Source organism: Hypomesus nipponensis, chromosome 2, assembly GCF_054491055.1.
Source record: "Hypomesus nipponensis isolate SF chromosome 2, ASM5449105v1, whole genome shotgun sequence".
Taxonomy (NCBI): domain Eukaryota; kingdom Metazoa; phylum Chordata; class Actinopteri; order Osmeriformes; family Osmeridae; genus Hypomesus; species Hypomesus nipponensis.
Genome location: NC_140362.1, coordinates 1,075,001 through 1,093,804, shown reverse-complemented (window position 1 = coordinate 1,093,804; position 18,804 = coordinate 1,075,001). Strand labels below are relative to the sequence as shown.

Sequence of the window (18,804 nt, the reverse complement as noted above, 5' to 3'; positions counted from 1 at the left end):
GTTTATTTGGGAAGTTTCACTTATTTAAGCTCAGCATAGATGTAAATTATGTTTTGTGTACTTATATGTTATGTTATGCCAGGTGCTTGCGTTGTCTTGTCTTAAGAATTTCAGTGCCCAGTCAGACCTTGTGTTGTTCTGTGTACCTAAAATAAAATAAAAATACTTGATTTGACCTTTCATCATTGTTTGACGGAGAGAGGTGTTTCATGAATAAGCGTCAAAATAATCGTAATATTTTTTGGGGGTTCAATTCAACATTTCTTTAACACATTCAAAACAGCCCCTAAAATCCACATATCAGATCTGAGACCAGATTTTCCTGTAACTTTGTCAGCTCGTCAGAGACGACTAGAGAGGATTGGCCACTAGATAGCGCTGTGTTACTAAATATGCGTTTCACTGGAAATACCACACTGTTTTCACAGAACAGTTCAGCAATTTAACAAGTAGCCTATATGTGTGTGTGTGATATGTATACACTAACACACACCCACACTGCGGTATAATTAGTTTACACAGGGTTACATAGGGTTATTACATGACTGGCACACATATGCATGAGTCAGCATGATGAGAGGAGAGAAGGCCAATAATGTTCAGACCTGCTTAATGATGTGTTTGCTTCTACATTTCACTCTCATTGACACGGTCTGTATACCTTCAGTATATAGAGCCACAGTAGTATATAGACTCACAGCATATAGACCCACAGTATAGACCCACAGTAGTATATAGACCCACAGCATATAGACCCACAGTATATAGACCCACAGTAGTATAGAGACCCACAGTATATAGACCCACAGTAGTATATAGACCCACAGCATATAGACCCACAGCATATAGACCCACAGTAGTATAGAGACCCACAGTATATAGACCCACAGTAGTATATAGACCCACAGCATATAGACCCACAGTAGTATAGAGACCCACAGTATATAGACCCACAGTAGTTTATAGACTCACAGCATATAGACCCACAGTAGTATATAGACCCACAGTAGTATATAGACCCACAGTAGTTTATAGACTCACAGCATATAGACCCACAGTATAGACCCACAGTAGTATATAGACCCACAGCATATAGACCCACAGTAGTATATAGACCAACAGCATATAGACCCACAGTAGTATATAGACCCACAGTAGTATATAGACCCACAGTAGTTTATAGACTCACAGCATATAGACCCACAGTAGTATATAGACCCACAGTAGTTTATAGACTCACAGCATATAGACCCACAGTATAGACCCACAGTAGTATATAGACCCACAGCATATAGACCCACAGTAGTATATAGACCAACAGCATATAGACCCACAGTAGTATATAGACCCACAGTAGTATACAGACCCACAGTAGTTTATAGACTCACAGCATATAGACCCACAGTAGTATATAGACCCACAGTAGTATATAGACCCACAGTAGTATATAGACCCACAGCATATAGACCCACAGTATATAGACCCACAGTATATAGACCCACAGTATATAGACCCACAGTAGTATATAGACCCACAGTATATAGACCCACAGTATATAGACCCACAGTAGTATATGGACCCACAGCATATAGACCCACAGCATATAGACCCACAGTAGTTTATAGACCCACAGCATATAGACCCACAGTAGTATATAGACCCACAGTAGTATATAGACCCACAGTAGTATAGAGACCCACAGTATATAGACCCACAGTAGTATATAGACCCACAGTAGTATATAGACCCACAGTAGTATAGAGACCCACAGTATATAGACCCACAGTATATAGACCCACAGTAGTATATGGACCCACAGCATATAGACCAACAGCATATAGACCCACAGTAGTATAGAGACCCACAGTATATAGACCCACAGTAGTATAGAGACCCACAGTATATAGACCCACAGTATAGACCCTCAGTAGTATATGGACCCACAGCATATAGACCCACAGTATAGACCCACAGTAGTATATAGACCCACAGTATATAGACCCACAGTATATAGACCCACAGTAGTATATAGACCAACAGCATATAGACCCACAGTATATAGACCCACAGCATATAGACCCACAGTATATAGACCCACAGTAGTATATGGACCCACAGCATATAGACCCACAGTATATAGACCCACAGCATATAGACCCACAGTATATAGACCCACAGTAGTATATAGACCCACAGCATATAGACCCACAGTAGTATAGAGACCCACAGTATATAGACCCACAGTAGTATATAGACCCACAGTAGTATATAGACCCACAGCATATAGATCCACAGTAGTATAGAGACCCACAGTAGTATCTGGATAAGAGCGTCTGCTAAATAACTAAATGTAGTATATAGACCAACAGTAGTATGTAGACCCACAGTATAGACCCACAGTAGTATCGAGACCCACAGTATAAGACCTAAAGGACTAATCGTTGTGTTGGGCAATAAAAGCAGTAAGAATTGTCTTTAATGTGCCTCTTAGATGTCGGTGTTTAAATTGGTTTGAGCCAAACACACTCTGCATTTCAGCTGGGTGATGGTGGATCTCAGACTAGCGGTCCCTGCAGAATTCAAACTGTGAAGCTTCTGCCTCACAGAGACAGCTCCCTCTCAGAGCTGCATCTCTCCTGTCCTCCCTGCTCTCCCCACAATCATCCATCCCCCCCTCTCACCTCCCCTCCCCCCCCCCCCTCCCTCCACCCTCGTTCCTGTCCATCATGTAGAACACCGTTGCAAGGACAAACCCCCCTGCCCCCCCCCCCCCCCCCCTCATATCCACGAGCGACGGCTGGCGTCAAACAAACCATCACTTCCTGTGTCTGGCTGCATGTGGCTGCAGCACTCCAGGAAACAGGAAGCGTCCAGATGTTATTCATCCAGACACCCCGGCTCGGCCGGCACGCGCCTGACGGAGCAAACACAACCTGACTCAGAACCCTGCCGGCAAGTCTGGGAGGATAAATGAAGCTCCCCGCCAGGCTGGAGCAAGCTGGAGATCTGAGCTGGACCCTGCTAATTCTCTACGACATCACTACTCTTCATGTCAGCTTCCATCCAACAGCTACAGCAGTTTCTGGAGGCGTCCCACACTGGACTGCTCTTCACCCGGTCTCTGGAGGAGGGGAGCCCACACTGGACTGCTCTTCACCCGGTTTCTACCAGTTTCTCAAGAGTTGTTCCTGGTCTTCTCTGAGGGTGTAGGCTGGCTATGGGTGCTGACCTGTGGACACCTGCCTGTAAAGAGAAGATGTGTGTCAGTGCTGCTGGAGGCCAGGCTGGCCTGTGGACAGCTGGGGTTCTCTAAGATGGATCCACCGGTGACAAACTACTGGAAGAAGCCTCAAGGTCATGTTACCAAGGTTACAGACCTGGGGCAAGCTAGAAACAGACAGTGCCACACTCACATCCTTCACCATTTCAATAAAGGACTGCATATACCATCTAAATCAGACAGGCAATTAAAACACTGTGAATCAATAATTGACAGAGAGCCGTCAGAGCAGCTGTAATGCACCATGATCCAGCAGGGTCACTGTCGAGGCCGTTCTGAACGTGTCATGGCCAGCTAACATGCTGCACATGTGACAGGCATTCAGCAACCCCCGCACACACTCCATAAACACCCCACCCCCCCCCCCCCCCACAGGCCTGCAGCAGCCCCCCACACACTCCCCACGCTCGCAGACCAGGCCTCGACGCAGTGATGAAAGAGCTTGGAAGCTCAAAGCAAACGCCTGCGTTCAAGGACACAGATCTGCCTTTGCAAGCACAGAGTCTCTTTGTGATGAAAAATTGATGTGTTTGATTTCACCTCTCCATTGTAGCAGTGTGAGCAATCACATTCATCCTTGTGGCGTTGGCCTCTCGCTCCCTCCCCCCAACAGAACCCTGCCTCCAGCAGACCCCTCTACCTGATGAGGGAATCTAGGTTGTTTCACAATAGCAGTTTCTTCCAGCTGAATAAGAAATTATGATAATCAGCATGTTTGTGAGAGAGAGAGAGACACAGAGAGACAGAGAGAGACACAGAGAGAGACAGAGAGAGACACACAGAGAGAGAGAGAGAGAGAGAGAGAGATCACTGCATCACAGGATTTTTCAGAGCTGAAAAAATGGCAGCCCAGGCACAGCTTTGCTCACACACACACGCACACGCACACACACACACTCACTCCAATTCACACATTATGACACACACTCACACACACCTGAAACTCTGTCTCTTGCAGTACCACCGAGGTTCCTCCAGTCTAAGGTCTTGGATTCAGGGAGGAACCTGGGTGTCTAAGGTTCTGGGAGGAACTTGGTTGTCTGAGGTTCTGTGAAGAGCCATGCAGCTTCATCTCCCAGGAGAAAACTCAGGAGACGTTAGCTTGTAGCTTGTGACGTGTCTTTGGTATGAACCTCAATAATTCACAACAGTTCTGACTGTAGAGCTGAGATCCTTGATTTGCTGCTATATGTGTAATGACAGAGATGAGTAACTACCTCACCATGCCAGATGCCCCTTCTGACTCCCCCACACAGTGCAGAGCACGCCTGGCCTCAGGTGAGGAGTCCTGCTGGCTGTCCTCCAGCAGACCAGTGAAGCTGTGAAGCATCTCTAACACAGGAGACGTCAGCTGTGAAGCATCTCTAACACAGGAGACGTTAGCTGTGAAGCATCTCTAACACAGGAGACGTCAGCTGTGAAGCATCTCTAACACAGGAGACGTCAGCTGTGAAGCATCTCTAACACAGGAGACGTCAGCTGTGAAGCATCTCTAACACAGGAGACGTTAGCTGTGAAGCATCTGTAACACAGGAGATGTTAGCTGTGAAGCATCTCTAACACAGGAGACGTTAGCTGTGAAGCATCTCTAACACAGGAGACGTTAGCTGTGAAGGATCTCTAACACAGGAGACGTTAGCTGTGAAGCATCTCTAACACAGGAGACGTTAGCTGTGAAGGATCTCTAACACAGGAGACGTTAGCTGTGAAGCCTTCACATCTCAAACAGGTCAGATTACAGACAAGACTCCTGCCCTGCCAGGTCAATATGAGAAATATGAAACCCTCACCTTTGACCTCAGGTGGGGGAGAGAGAGGGAGAGAAAAGACAAAGAAAGACAGATTTTCTGCAAGAGTATCCAGTTTCTCAGTAGGTGTGTGGATATTGCTGTGCTCTGCTCATCTGTTAATGGGCACCAGGTGAGTAATTGGGACATTTATCTTGTTTGTCTCCAGACAACAGTAACTCCACCAATCACCAGGACTCCCAGAGGTAGGCCAGACCAAACTTTGAAACTCTTAAGCTACTATCGACAATGGATTGTTCCGGTTGTAGAAAGTGATGAAAATCAGTCCGCTTATTTACGAACCCCAAACAGTGAATCACAAGGGGGGTATAAATGCCACGATGCTCAAAAATAATTTCATTTGGATTCGTTTGCACTTACAACTGTAATATAGCCTTTCAAGAGTTTGACATGAAAGCGTCTCTAATTGAGAGTATTTTCTTCCTCTGTCAGTGTCGATAAATATCCCATCCACCCCCTCATGCATCACTAGTCATATTTTAAACAACGACCACCCTGCGTGTGGCGTTCCGTTAGACATCCGTGTCTGTCAGTATGTTCTCGGGGAGATTCTCGTGTATTTGACAGGGTTTGAGTCAACTGCAGAGGAAAATCTCTCAAAACGCCGAACAACCCGCTTGGTTTTTACAGCAGTGGGCGCTTGAATCCTCCCTCCTCTCTCCCTCGCGCCGCTGAGCCAGTGGGCAGACGCGGTACAGCAGAGTGCGCACGAGAGGCAGACGGCGGGTGGGAGACGCCGTGTTTTGATGGGATATCGAGACAGTATTTGACGTTGAATTGTAGACGGAATTGTATGTTACGGATTATTTTTATTTTTTATACATAACTTCGCACGTCCGCCAATTCGCGGTTCGTCGTCGCTTGATGGTGTGCGCGGTTTGCTGAGGCTACCGACGAGGAAGAGGAGCCCGTTCAGTTTCCTAACGGTGGGCGACATTACTAAATATGCGTTTCCAGCCATTCATCCGTCTACCGTGATGGATACAAACCTGTAAACTCGTGATCCATGCGACTGCTGATTATTTGTGACATGCAACGGAAAGCACAGGATAAACGGACCCGCTGTAGAAATGCTCCCCGCTCCAGTCGATCATCCGGCGATGTCTTATTAATGATTTTGCTCAACGTGGAATAATGAAAAGGGGAACAACTTGAACTGATTCCGTGGCGGATGCACTTCGTAGTCTAATCTTTTAGGACCGAATTCAACACAGCTGGTCGTTGGGAATATTTCAAGGTTTGGTCCTGTTTTAAACCATCGTATTGCACTGTCCTAAAGGTTTGGGCTCGTGAAATTTGAAGTGCGATCTCTTCAAATCTATGACTGGGAGATTCGTTGAATTGTATGCACATAATCTAGCGTTTTACGTTTTCGATGTTAGATATTAAAACAAACATGATTGCTAAACCGTAGCCTAAAGTTAACCTTTATCGATGCATATTAAGCCAACAGCCATATAAGGAGAGTTTGGGGTTTACTCAGAAAGAGACAGGGGTGTGTTTTCAGCCCTGCATATCAACTTTTTACACATGCAACAAGCACACAGGGGAGCCCATAGCCGAGTTGAGCAGTGCCCAGCATTTGCATAACATTTTTACTGATCTTATTAGCCTAAATCCTCCCACCCCCAAAAAACTTTAAATGGTTTTCCGAAAACTGCCTGGTGTGTCAGCATCGGGCATGGGTCTTCGTTTATCGCAGAAGTTCGTGTTTCTGCTCTTTCTGTCGGGGCTGGTCACCCTGTGCTTCGGGGCACTGTTCTTCTTACCGGACTCTGTTCGTTTGAAACGGATTTTTCTGTCAAAGACGGAGACTCCGCCAGTTACGGTGGGCTCGGAGAACGATGCTCTAGAGCATCGAAAGGGATCAAAAGACCAGGATCATCATCGGGGTTTAACGTCGCCAAAGGGCGAGACGAGCACGAAGCTCAAAACCCGTAAACCTTCGGTTTCTTATGAGTTAAAACTGGAGGATAGACTCCCGGGCAATAAGGCCCAGGAAGAGAGAACTCTGTTGAGGAGTAAAACGGAGTCCGCCGCGGAGAGGGTGACCTCCCCGGATCACGGAGCCAGCACGGATACTCGCGACTATGTCAAGTTCAAGAAATGTCTGCTGAAAGCGGTCCCGGGCACGGAGCCGGGGACGGCGAGCGACCCGCAGACTCTTCTGCGTCGGGAGAAAGTGAAAGAGGTAAGTTGTTAAAACAATGTCCTTCAGAATCCTTTACATGGCAACCCGAGGTTTCTCAATAGCCTATGTCAAAATAGTTAAGCATGTGTCAACAACAAACACGCACGAAAGCACAGCATCAGATCATTATCGATTATGTTGTGACCCAGGGCTTTAGAAGTTACATAGTGATGTTTCTGTCCATGTCCATGTTGTGTATCGTCTCTGAATTGACGGTGTCATCAGTTACGTATCTGTTGTCTCAGTCCAGCTCAGGGTCAGCTGCTCACGCGCTCCTGGACGGCCCGCTAGCTGCAGATACCGCTGGTGACGCTTCAGTGTAGCTTTGTGTGTCTGTGTGTGGGTGTCTGTGTGTGAGCTTTCGTGTGTGTGCACGGGCCAGAATGTGCGTGTGTCTGCTTGTGTGTCTTCTGTGTGTGTGTGTGTGAGAGAGAGAGGGTCAACACACACACACACTCAGACGCACTCACATACATACAAGCAGACCACACGGACACATACCCCCCCCACCACAACCCCCGCACACACTACCTGGTGTGATAGAGGAGCTTGGAGAAGCTCTCTCTCTCTCTCTCTCTCTCTCTCTCTCTCTCTCTCTCTCTCTCTGTGTGATAGAGGAGCTTGGAGAAGCTCTCTCTCTCTCTCTCTCTCTCTCTCTCTCTCTCTTCTGAATCTCCCTGTCTCTTCTGTCTCTCTGTTTCTCTCTTCTGCTTCTCTCTGTCTCTTTCTCTCTCTCTCTCTCTCTCTCTCTCTCTCTCTCTCTCTCTCTCTCTCTCTCTCTCTCTCTCTCTCTCTTTCTCTCTTTTGCCTCTCTCTCTTCTGCCTCTCTCTGTCTCTCTCTTTCTCTATTCTGCCTCTCTCTGTCTCTCTCTTCTGTCTCTCTCTTCTGTCTCTCTCTTCTGTCTCTCTCTTCTGTCTGTCTGTCTGTCTGTCTGTCTGTCTGTCTGTCTGTCTGTCTGTCTGTCTCTCAGTGTTGCCAGTGGGCTGCTGATGTATTTAAAGCCTATCTCTCTCTCCCTCTCTGTCTGTGTCTCTCCCTCCCTGTCTCTGTCTCAGCTCCTTGATGCTTCTAGACGTTCCTTTTAGTTTCCATGGATTCAGGCTTTTTTGCTCCTTGAACAATCCTGGAGGTTTCCCCTGCCAGCTCAGGCCTCAGCTGACCCAGGGAGTGTGTGTGTGTGTTTGAATGTGTGTGTTTGGATGTGTGTGTGTAGTGTAAGCCATGTGCAGCTGGAGCAGATTTGTGCCGTAGCTAGATGAATGACGCACCACAAACACCACAGATGAACAGAGCAGAAGTAAATGTTATTGTCTTTGCAGGATGAATGTACATTCACTACATAAAGTCTGTGTTCATTCTATATTCACTAAAACCATAAAGGGTATGAATACATTCACTCACATCTGACACACGCTGGATAAAAGGATAAATGGGCGGATGGCAGAATTACAAATGAACAGAACTACAAAGGACTCTCGCCCCCCCCAACACACACAGAATTATCAGCCTGTTGCCCCCCCCCCCCCCCCACAAGGGCAGGGCAGGAGGTTTGAAGGCAGGGCAGGGTGAGGCGGGAGGTTTGGAGGCAGGGCAGGGTGAGGCGGGAGGTTTGGAGGCAGGGCAGGGTGAGGCAGGGTGAGGCAGGGTGAGGCGGGAGGTTTGGAGGCAGGGCGGGGTGAGGCGGGAGGTTTGGAGGCAGGGCGGGGTGAGGCGGGAGGTTTGGAGGCAGGGCGGGGTGAGGCGGGAGGTTTGGAGGCAGGGCAGGGTGAGGCAGGGTGAGGCAGGGTGAGGCGGGAGGTTTGGAGGCAGGGCGGGGTGAGGCGGGAGGTTTGGAGGCAGGGCGGGGTGAGGCGGGAGGTTTGGAGGCAGGGTGGGGTGAGGCGGGAGGTTTGGAGGCAGGGCAGGGTTATTGCGGCTCATTGGGTCCTCTGAGGTTCTACTTCCTGGTTGCGTCCTGAACAGCAGATCTGAGGAGAGCAGGGCTGTCCCTCCCTGTGCCTGTTTAAAATGTGAGCAGACACTAGGCCCAGACAAGGTCCACACCAGAGCATGTGTAGCTGCCTGCTGGGTAATGATAGGCAGAACAAACACTGTACAAAGACAACTGTACAAGCACACAGACACACACACACATGCACACACACACATGCACACACACACATGCACACACACACATGCACAGACTTGGCCTTTTCTTTATCAGTCTTAACATCACACACATCAAAAGAGAAGTGCTTCTGTTGTTCTGCATCTCTGCTATGTTGAAGATTCTCTTGTGGAGCTTCTGAGTTTAGTCTGGCAGTGTTCCCTCCACAGCTGTGATAGTGTGCAGCGCTGGGTGTCCCTCCCCTCTGCTGCGTTTCCATCTGAGCCAGCAGAGCAAATGTCAAATGCTGGTGTTTATCACATGAGCCAATTACTGTCCATACAGACCTAGGCCTGGAGACGGTGGCCTGGGTCTCTTTGACAGCTGTTGCTGCTCCTGGAACACCGATCTGGAACACTGCTCTAGTCTAGAACACTGATCTAGTCTGATACACTGATCTGGAACACTGATCTGGTCTGCAACACTGATCTGGAACACTGCTCTGGTCTGGAACACTGATTTGGAACACTGTTGTAGTCTAGAACACTGATGTAGTCTGGAACACTGATCTGGAACACTGCTCTAGTCTGGAACACTGTTCTAGTCTGAAACACTGATCTGCTCTGGAACACTGCTCTAGTCTGGAACTCTGCTCTGCTCTGGAACACTAATCTAGTCTGGAACACTGCTCTGCTCTGGAACACTGCTCTAGTCTGGAAAACTGATCTGGAACACTGCTCTGATCTAGAACTCTGCTCTGCTCTGGAACACTGATCTGGAACACTGCTCTAGTCTGGAACACTGATCTGGAACCCTGCTCTAGTCTGGAAAACTGATCTGGAACAATGCTCTGATCTAGAACTCTGCTCTGTTCTGGAACACTGATCTAGTCTGGAACACTGCTCTGCTCTGGAACACTGATCTGGAACACTGTTCTGGTCTGGAACACTGTTCTAGTCTGAAACACTGATCTGGAACTCTGCTCTGTTCTGGAACACTGCTCTGATCTGGAACACTGCTCTGCTCTGGAACACTGATTTAGTCTGGAACACTGCTCTGTTCTGTGTTCTGAGCCTGTTGTAGAGTCAGTAAAACAGCCTGTCAGATTCTCCAGCAGGAAACAGCAGTGACACGGGTACAGGAGCAGGAAGTGGAACAGTGGAGCTGTTAGCTTACATCCTTTCTGCTCCCACAGCAGTTTCTCCTGTGCTGCCTTTATGTTGAGGCGCTGCCTGCAGGCTACGACTCTGCACTATCTTGCTCAAGAGGAGAGTGTGATCGTGTGCTTTACAGTGTGTGTGTGTGTGTGTGACAATGTGTGAGAGTGTCTGTGTGAATGCATATGTTTGTGCCTGTGTGTGTGTGTGTGTGTGTGTGTGATGTTGTCTGGGTTGAGGAGGAGGTTACACACGTAGAGGGAAGAGAGCAGCGGCCCAGCTCTGCTCTGAGGGCTTTACTGACACGCGAGCATGTGTGTGTGTGCGTGTGTGTGTGTGTGTGAGAGAGAAAGTAGAGAGAGGTTGGAGAAATAAAGAGGAGAATTCATAGAACAATATTAAAGTATGCTGGTCCAGCCTCATGTGGATTATATACATGTTCCTGTCATAGGTGTGTGTGTGCAGGAATGTAGTGGGGGCTAAACGCACGTAAACGCCGTTTACGATCCACTTCTAAATTGCGGAAATTGCGTTTATCCACTTCTAAATTGCGGAAATTGCGTTTATCCACATCTAAATAGCGTCTATGTGCGTTTACGCACATCTAAGTGCGCCTAATATTCTGCTGTTTACACTTAGTGTAAATAAATACATTTAGTGTATTTTTACACCAAAGACTACATTTCATATTGTTTAACATATAAACGCTGTTGTCAATCATTTCATCTGTGCTGTATGGTCTGTGTCCCTCCAATCAATGCGGCTGCAGCGGCAACACCAATCAGGCTCCACGAAGTATGTACACACATACATGTTGTGGATTAGTCTACCTGTTCGGAATGGATTAATCAGCCATGGATATCAGGCAATTTTTTTAAAGACCATCGAGTGCTCCCGCTCCCACAGATGCCTGCAAAAGGTACAAGTACACATTAAGATCGATTCACGTTTGTAAACATTGTTTTGGTTCGCACAACATCGCATTAAGACAGGGACAAACGCAGGGGCGGTTCTACACGGGGGCCTACAGGGGCCAGTGCTGACTGAATAAAAATAAATATATATAAAAATAAAATAAATATATATATATATATATATTATATATAAATATATATAAATATAAATAAAAATTTACTTTGTTTTGTTTTTTTACACGTTTTTCTTCTTCTAGTAGTCATCATGAAATGAGGAAGGGACATTGCAGCCTTTTTTGCCCCAGTAAATAAAAAAGTGAGAGAAACATATTAAGGTATTGAGAGAGCTGAGGAGCTGGAAGAGGGAGAGCCAGAGCCGTTAGTATGATTTAAATGTAAAGCAAATTTAAAGTATTTAATGTTTAAATATCATTTGTTTCTGTTTATTAATGTGCCCCTCTGATTAAACACTGCCCCATCCCCCCCCCCCCCCCCCTCAGGAAAATTTGTCTAGAACCGCCACGGTACAAACGGCTAGCCTACCATTACGTAATAACGTGCTTTCAAATACGATGATGCAGATACAAGCCAACCTTACCGATTCCATCTAAATAGGCCTAATGAAACGTAATAATAAATAAATACATAAACAGGGTTCTCAGGCCTCTGTGAAGGGGCTGAGATACGTGTCTCACGGTCAATGCGTGTCGTTTTTTGGCGACCGTACGTTCGTTATTAGGTAAGCACAATAGACGCGAACACACGTGAAAGCTCAAGGGGGGGGGGGGGGTTGTTCAATAAATACCAGCTGTGCAGTAACTTGAACGAGAGAGAAAGTCAGTGAAATGAGGAGAGAGATGGAGAGAGAGACAGAGAGAGAGACTGCAAAAAAAGTTCTGCTAAAATATAAGAAATTAACACTAAATTTGAAGAGAAAATGACTTAGTACTAGTGAAAGTACTATTCACTTTAGTTATTTTTGTTTAGATTTTGTTTAGATTTTGTTTCATTTTGTTGTCACTGTGTCTTACTAATGATTATTTTCTGTTCTTAAAACTATTGTGACTAGTGTTATTACTGTGTAGTTGTGCTAGCTGTGGTATATTTGTTGGCCCTTTTGTTCATCTGATCGTTTTGTTGTTGCCACATATTCCAAACAATACTGGCTGTCGTTCCTTATGTTTTTTTTGACTAGGATTGTTGATGTATAGTTATCTGTTGTTGTGCCTCTAGCTTTGGCAAAACAGTTGTAGTGACTGTCATGCTAATAAAGCTGAATTTAATTGACAGAGAGAGAGACAGAGAGAGAGACAGAGAGACAGACAGACAGAGAGAGTCAGAGAGAGACAGAGAGAGACAGTCAGAGAGAGACAGTCAGAGAGAGACAGACAGACAGAGAGAGTCAGAGAGAGACAGTCAGAGAGAGACAGTCAGAGAGAGACAGTCAGAGAGAGACAGACAGACAGAGACAGTCAGAGAGAGACAGTCAGAGAGAGACAGTCAGAGAGAGACAGTCAGAGAGAGACAGTCAGAGAGAGACAGTCAGAGAGAGACTGTCAGAGAGAGACAGAGACAGTCAGTTATTCCCCGTCTCGTGCGTTTATGATGTTATCCTGAGAGGGAATATTTCCTTCTGTGCTGACTGCATGACTCTGCCCATGCTTCCTGCTCTCTCAGACCTCAGCTCATCCGTGAGTGAGTGTGTGTGTGTGTGAGAGAGAGAGGGGGGATGTGTGTGTGTGTGTACGTTTGAGAACACCCAGGGATACCCTGTTTGCCACAGGCTTCGTAAACATCCACAGCGCAGCTGAGAGAGAGCGCTTCTTCTCTCCTCCCATCATCCTCTCCTCCATCCTCCTCTCCTCCTCCCCTCTCCTCCCATCATCCTCTCCTCCTCCCCTCTCCTCCCATCATCCTCTCCTCCTCCCCTCTCCTCCCATCATCCTCTCCTCCTCCCCTCTCCTCCTCCCCTCTCCTCCTCCCATCATCCTCTCCTCCTCCCCTCTCCTCCCATCATCCTCTCCTCCTCCCCTCTCCTCCCATCATCCTCTCCTCCTCCCCTCTCCTCCCATCATCCTCTCCTCCTCCCCTCTCCTCCTCCCCTCTCCTCCCATCATCCTCTCCTCCTCCCCTTTCCTCCTCCCCTCTCCTCCCATCATCCTCTCCTCCCATCATCCTCTGCTCCTCTGTTCCTCTGCTCTCCTCCTCTCATCTCCTCAAATCATCAAATCAAATTGTTTTTGTATAGCTCTTTTTACAAGTAATGTCACAGAGGGCTTCACATATGCCCCTAGAACTGCCCCTCAACCAACTTAAACCCTAAGGAAGACAAGGAAAAACTCCCAGGAAATCTCATTGACAAATAATGGAAGAACCCTTGTGAGGAGCAGTTCAGTGAGGGCTCTCCTCCTCCAGAGATGGTTGGTGACAGAGAAGTGAGGACCAGAGGCTAAACATAGTCATGCATCAAGAGTAGAGAGTAAAATGTGCAAATGGAAACACAGATATCCAGTTCCAACTCAGTCACATGTCAGTTTAGGGAGAGGGAGGATCAGCACAGCATCACAGGATGGTGTGCACATCTTTCCTCTCCTCCTCTCTTCTCTTTCCTCCTCTCACCTCCTCCTTTTTCTCCTCTCCATTCACCAGCAGCAGATGTAAGAGGGGGGAAGGTAGGAAAGGGGAGAGGGAGTGTGGACGTGTCCTAGATTGAACCTGCAGCAGACTGGTGGAAGGCCTGGTTCCTGATGCACAGTGCAGGCAGGCTCCCTGCCCTCCATACCTTTCTGCTTTCTGTGTGTGTGTGGTGCATCATGTTGGTGTGTGTGTGTGTGTGTGTGTGGTGGTGGTGTGTGTGTGTGTGTTGGTGTATGTGTGATGCAGTATGTTGGTGTGTGTGGTGCAGCATGTTGGTGTGTGTGTTGGTGTGTGTGTGGTGCAGTATGTTGGTGTGTGTGGTGCAACATGCTGGTGTGTGTGTGTGTGTTGGAGTGGAGCCATGCTCTGGTGGAATATTCCAGACTGCTGTGGTTGGTTTAAAGGGTTAAGGAAGAACTGAATAATTGTCCTTTAAGCGTTTGTCCCTTATCCCTGCCCCCCTGGCCCAGCCTGAGGGTTGTGGCCCAGCCTGAGGGTTGTGGCCATGCGCGGAGTAATGATGATTAACCACACCATCATGTCACATTTCTGGCCCACGCCACCACCATTTACTGTAATGCACTGTCCACTGTGATTGGTGCGTTCCCATAAAGGTTGCCCAATCAGCATCAGAAAGATAGAGGCAGGGAGATGGGGGGTGGCGGGGGTTGAAGACCGGCTCTGTAAACATATTTTGAGCAAGTTCTGGTATTTCGAGGCGGGGGTGAGGGTTAATGGCCGTTTGGCTGCTAGATAACATGTTCTGTTTGTGTGGTCATGACAGGAGGGGGAGGGGGAGGGGGAGGGGGGTGGTAGTTGCTGTGACTGACGGCAGCTCTGTTGTTACTGAATCGCTCGGATGACCTAGCTTCCAGCGCTAACACGGCTAACAGAGCGCAAACCTTCATCAAAACAAACAGCCGGGGCTCGTTCAGCAGCAAGCAGGCCCTGGGAGAGAGACCGCCTCGACAGGCCCTGGGAGAGAGACTGCCTCGACAGGCCCTGGGAGAGAGACTGCCTCGACAGGCCCTGGGAGAGAGACTGCCTCGACAGGCCCTGGGAGAGAGACTGCCTCGACAGGCCCTGGGAGAGAGACCGCCTCGACAGGCCCTGGGAGAGAGACCGCCTCGACAGGCCCTGGGAGAGAGACTGCCTCGACAGGCCCTGGGAGAGAGACTGCCTCGACAGGCCCTGGGAGTGAGACAGCCTCGACAGGCCCTGGGAGAGAGACTGCCTCGACAGGCCCTGGGAGTGAGACAGCCTCGACAGGCCCTGGGAGAGAGACCGCCTCGACAGGCCCTGGGAGACCCGGGACCTTGGTTTTCAGTAGAGGTGCCACTCTTTTTTGCCACTCATAACAACTTCCTGCAGGAAGGAGACGAGGTGTTCTGAGTGTGAATTAGAAGCAGCTGGACAACTCATGACTGTAAACATGAATCCAAGATCTTGAGAAGTTTGTATAAAGGCCATTGTTTGCTCTCTCTCTCTCTCTCTCTCTCTCTCTCTCTCTCTCTCTCTCTCTCTCTCTCTCTCTCTCTCTCTCTCTGTGTGTGTGTCTCTGTCTCGCCATCTCTCTCTCTCTCTCTCTCTCTCTTTCGCATCCTCGATCCTGCCGGTGCCTGCTGAGACTGTGATGTTAGCAGTGTGCAGCATTCTGCTGTTTACCATCCAGGGGCAAACGTTTGTTTACAACGGCAACTCTGTGGCCTCTGAAGGGGCTTTGCACTTGGAGACACACAGGAAGTGTGTGTGAGGGTGGTGTGTGAGGGTAGGATGTGCGCACCTTTGTGGTTAGTGTATGTGCGAGTGTTGAACTTGTGTGTGTTTGAACTTCTGTGTGTGTGTATGTGTGTGTGTTTGAACTTGTGTGTGTGTTTGAACTTCTGTGTGTGTGTGTGTTTGAACTTGTGTGTGTGTGTGCGTGTTTTGAACTTGTGCTTGTGTGTTTGAACTTTGTGTGTGTGTGTCTTTATTTGCAGCTGGAGCGCCAGGGCGCCAGCTGTTACCATGGCGTGTTACCATGGTTAGGGTTTGTCATTGCCGGTCCCAGTTCTTACAGGGCTTCAGTCCAGGACCTGGCAGCCAATGGCTGCCCACCAACAAGAAGTTTGCCTAGAGTTCAAACATTTTTCCATGGCAACACACCTCTCTTTTAGTTGTCTCCCATTTGCTTCATGTTGCAGCCTAATCATATTCATACATGGTCCATACTGTCCTGTACCCCTGGTCCATACTGTCCTGTACCCCTGGTCCATACTGTCCTGTACGCCTGGTCCATACTGTCCTGTACCCCTGGTCCATACTGTCCTGTACGCCTGGTCCATATGGTCCTGTACCCCCTGGTCCATACTGTCCTGTACACCTGGTCTATACTGTCCTGTACTCTCTTCCATAAGCTACAGTGACTCTTCCATAAGCTACAGTGACTCTCTTCCATAAGCTACAGTGACTCTCTTCCATAAGCTACAGTGACTCTCTTCCATAAGCTACAGTGACTCTTCCATAAGCTACAGTGACTCTCTTCCATAAGCTACAGTGACTCTTCCATAAGCTACAGTGACTCTCTTCCATAAGCTACAGTGACTCTTCCATAAGCTACAGTGACTCTCTTCCATAAGCTACAGTGACTCTCTTCCATAAGCTACAGTGACGTCAGTGAGCTGAAGACCCCTGCTGGGGAGACAGATAGCTCTATCCCCCCTCCCCCTCTCTCCCTCTCCCTTCCAGCTCTCTCCGTGTCTCTCCTCCTTCTCTCTCTCCCTCTGTCTATCTCTCCCTCTCTCTCTCTCTCTCTCTCTCTCTCTCTCTCTCTCTCTCTCTCTCTCTCTCTCTCCATCGCTCTCTCTCTCTCTCTCTCTCTCTCTCTCTCTCTCTCTCTCTCTCTCTCTCTCTCTCCTCTCTCTCTCTCTCTCTCTCCATCTCTCTCTCCCTCTCTCTCTCCCTCTCTCTCTCCCTCTCCCTCTCCCTCTCCCTCTCCCTCTCCCTCTCCCTCTCCCTCTCCCTCCCTCCCTCCCTCCCTCCCTCTCCCTCTCCCTCTCTCTCTCTCTCTCTCTCTCTCTCTCTCTCTCTCTCTCCCTCTCTCTCTCTCTCTTTCTCCTGCCTCTCTCTTTCTGTATCCTCCTCTCTCCCTCTCTCTCTCTCTCTCTCTCTCTCTCTCTCTCTGTCTCTCATCCCTCTCTGTCTTTCACATGCCTTTTTGTCTCTCCCCTGTCTTTCTCCTTTTTTCGTCTCTCTCTCTCTTTCCCAGCTCAGCACTTTCCAGAGAGAGTCTTAAAAGAGGAATGTTCTCTTGCGGGAGATCAAGGTTTCGTTGTTGTTCTGGCTGTACTTTGCTGAGTCGTCACTCACACAGGAAGCAGGAACTAGACTCAGCAGAGTATGTCACCATCACGGGGTCAAAGTTCACATCCTAGTCACCACACACACCAAGGCATAACAGGAAGTACATACAGTCGACTTCCTTTATGGTTCCTTGACATTTGCGAGGAGTCTAGATTGGAACTGAAACTCCCCCCCCCTCCACACACACACTTGTTTGATTGGACGGCTATTGAGCTAGAAGGAAAATAATAAGAGTTCTGACTCGTGGAACAAGCTAGTGTTTCATTGTTCCTGATGTTCCCCCCCCTCCCTCCTGCCCCCACTGCCCTCCCCCCACCTCCCCTGCCCCCCTCCCTCCTGCCCCCACTGCCCTCCCCCCACCTCCCCTGCCCCCCCTCCCTCCTGCCCCCACTGCCCTCCCCCCACCTCCCCTGCCCCCCCTCCCTCCTGCCCCCACTGCCCTCCCCCCACCTCTCCTGCCCCCCCTCCCTCCTGCCCCCACTGCCCTCCCCCCCACCTCCCCTGCCCCCCTCCCTCCTGCCCCCACTGCCCTCCCCCCCCCCACCCCTTCCACCCCCTCCCTCCAGCCCCCACTGCCTTCCCCCCCCTCCCCTCCCCCTCCCTCCTGCCCCCACTGCCCTCCCCCCACCTCCCCTTCCACCCCTTTCCCTCCTGCCCCCACCTCCCACCCACCTCCCCTTCCACCCCCTCCCTCCTGCCCCCACTGCCCTCCCCCCACCTCCCCTTCCACCCCCTCCCTCCTGCCCCCACTGCCCTCCCCCCCACCTCCCCTTCCACCCCCTCCCTCCTGCCCCCACTGCCCTCCCCCCCACCTCCCCTCCCCCCCTCCCTCCTGCCCCCACTGCCCTCCCCCCCACCTCCCCTCCCCCCCTCCCTCCTGCCCCCACTGCCCTCCCCCCACCTCCCCTCCCCCCTCCCTCCTGCCCCCACTGCCCTCCCCCCCCCACCCCTTCCACCCCCTCCCTCCAGCCCCCACTGCCCTCCCCCCACCTCCTCTCCCCTCCCCCCTCCCTCCTGCCCCCACTGCCCTCCCCCCCCATCTCCCCTTCCCCCCTCTCCTCTCCAGGAGGCCCAATCCTCTGCCACGCACGGAGCAGGAAAGCTCCCCTCCACAGCCCTAGCATCCAGGCACACCAGCCAGCTCCTCAGCTGGCCTGCTGCAGGGAGCTGAGGAGCATGACATTGTACACCGTTCTACGTCTCCCAGAAACTTCAGACTTAAGGAACAGAGAGGAGAGCTTAAGCTTTATTTCAGCTCCGGAAGGTTTTATTTCCTCCTGAACCTACAGAACTGTCGGATTGTAAACAAGGTTGTCTGTAACCTGAATGCAGAATGAAGACAAGCTTTCCTCTCTCAAGCATGAGGGCAGCAGGAGGTGTGTGTGTGT

The 18,804-nt window shown here is 49.5% G+C and overlaps 1 protein-coding gene across 1 annotated transcript in view; it reads left to right on the top strand.

The window, feature by feature from the left end:
- Positions 1-5,791: 5,791 nt before the first annotated feature.
- LOC146300319 (mannosyl-oligosaccharide 1,2-alpha-mannosidase IA) overlaps positions 5,792-18,804 on the top strand; it is a 115,058-nt gene continuing 102,045 nt past the window's right edge. The window contains exon 1 of the mRNA XM_084702184.1: positions 5,792-7,279. Within this exon, the coding sequence (XP_084558310.1) occupies positions 6,731-7,279 (549 nt within the window). The 5' untranslated portion in view covers positions 5,792-6,730. The remainder of the gene's footprint in view (positions 7,280-18,804) is intronic.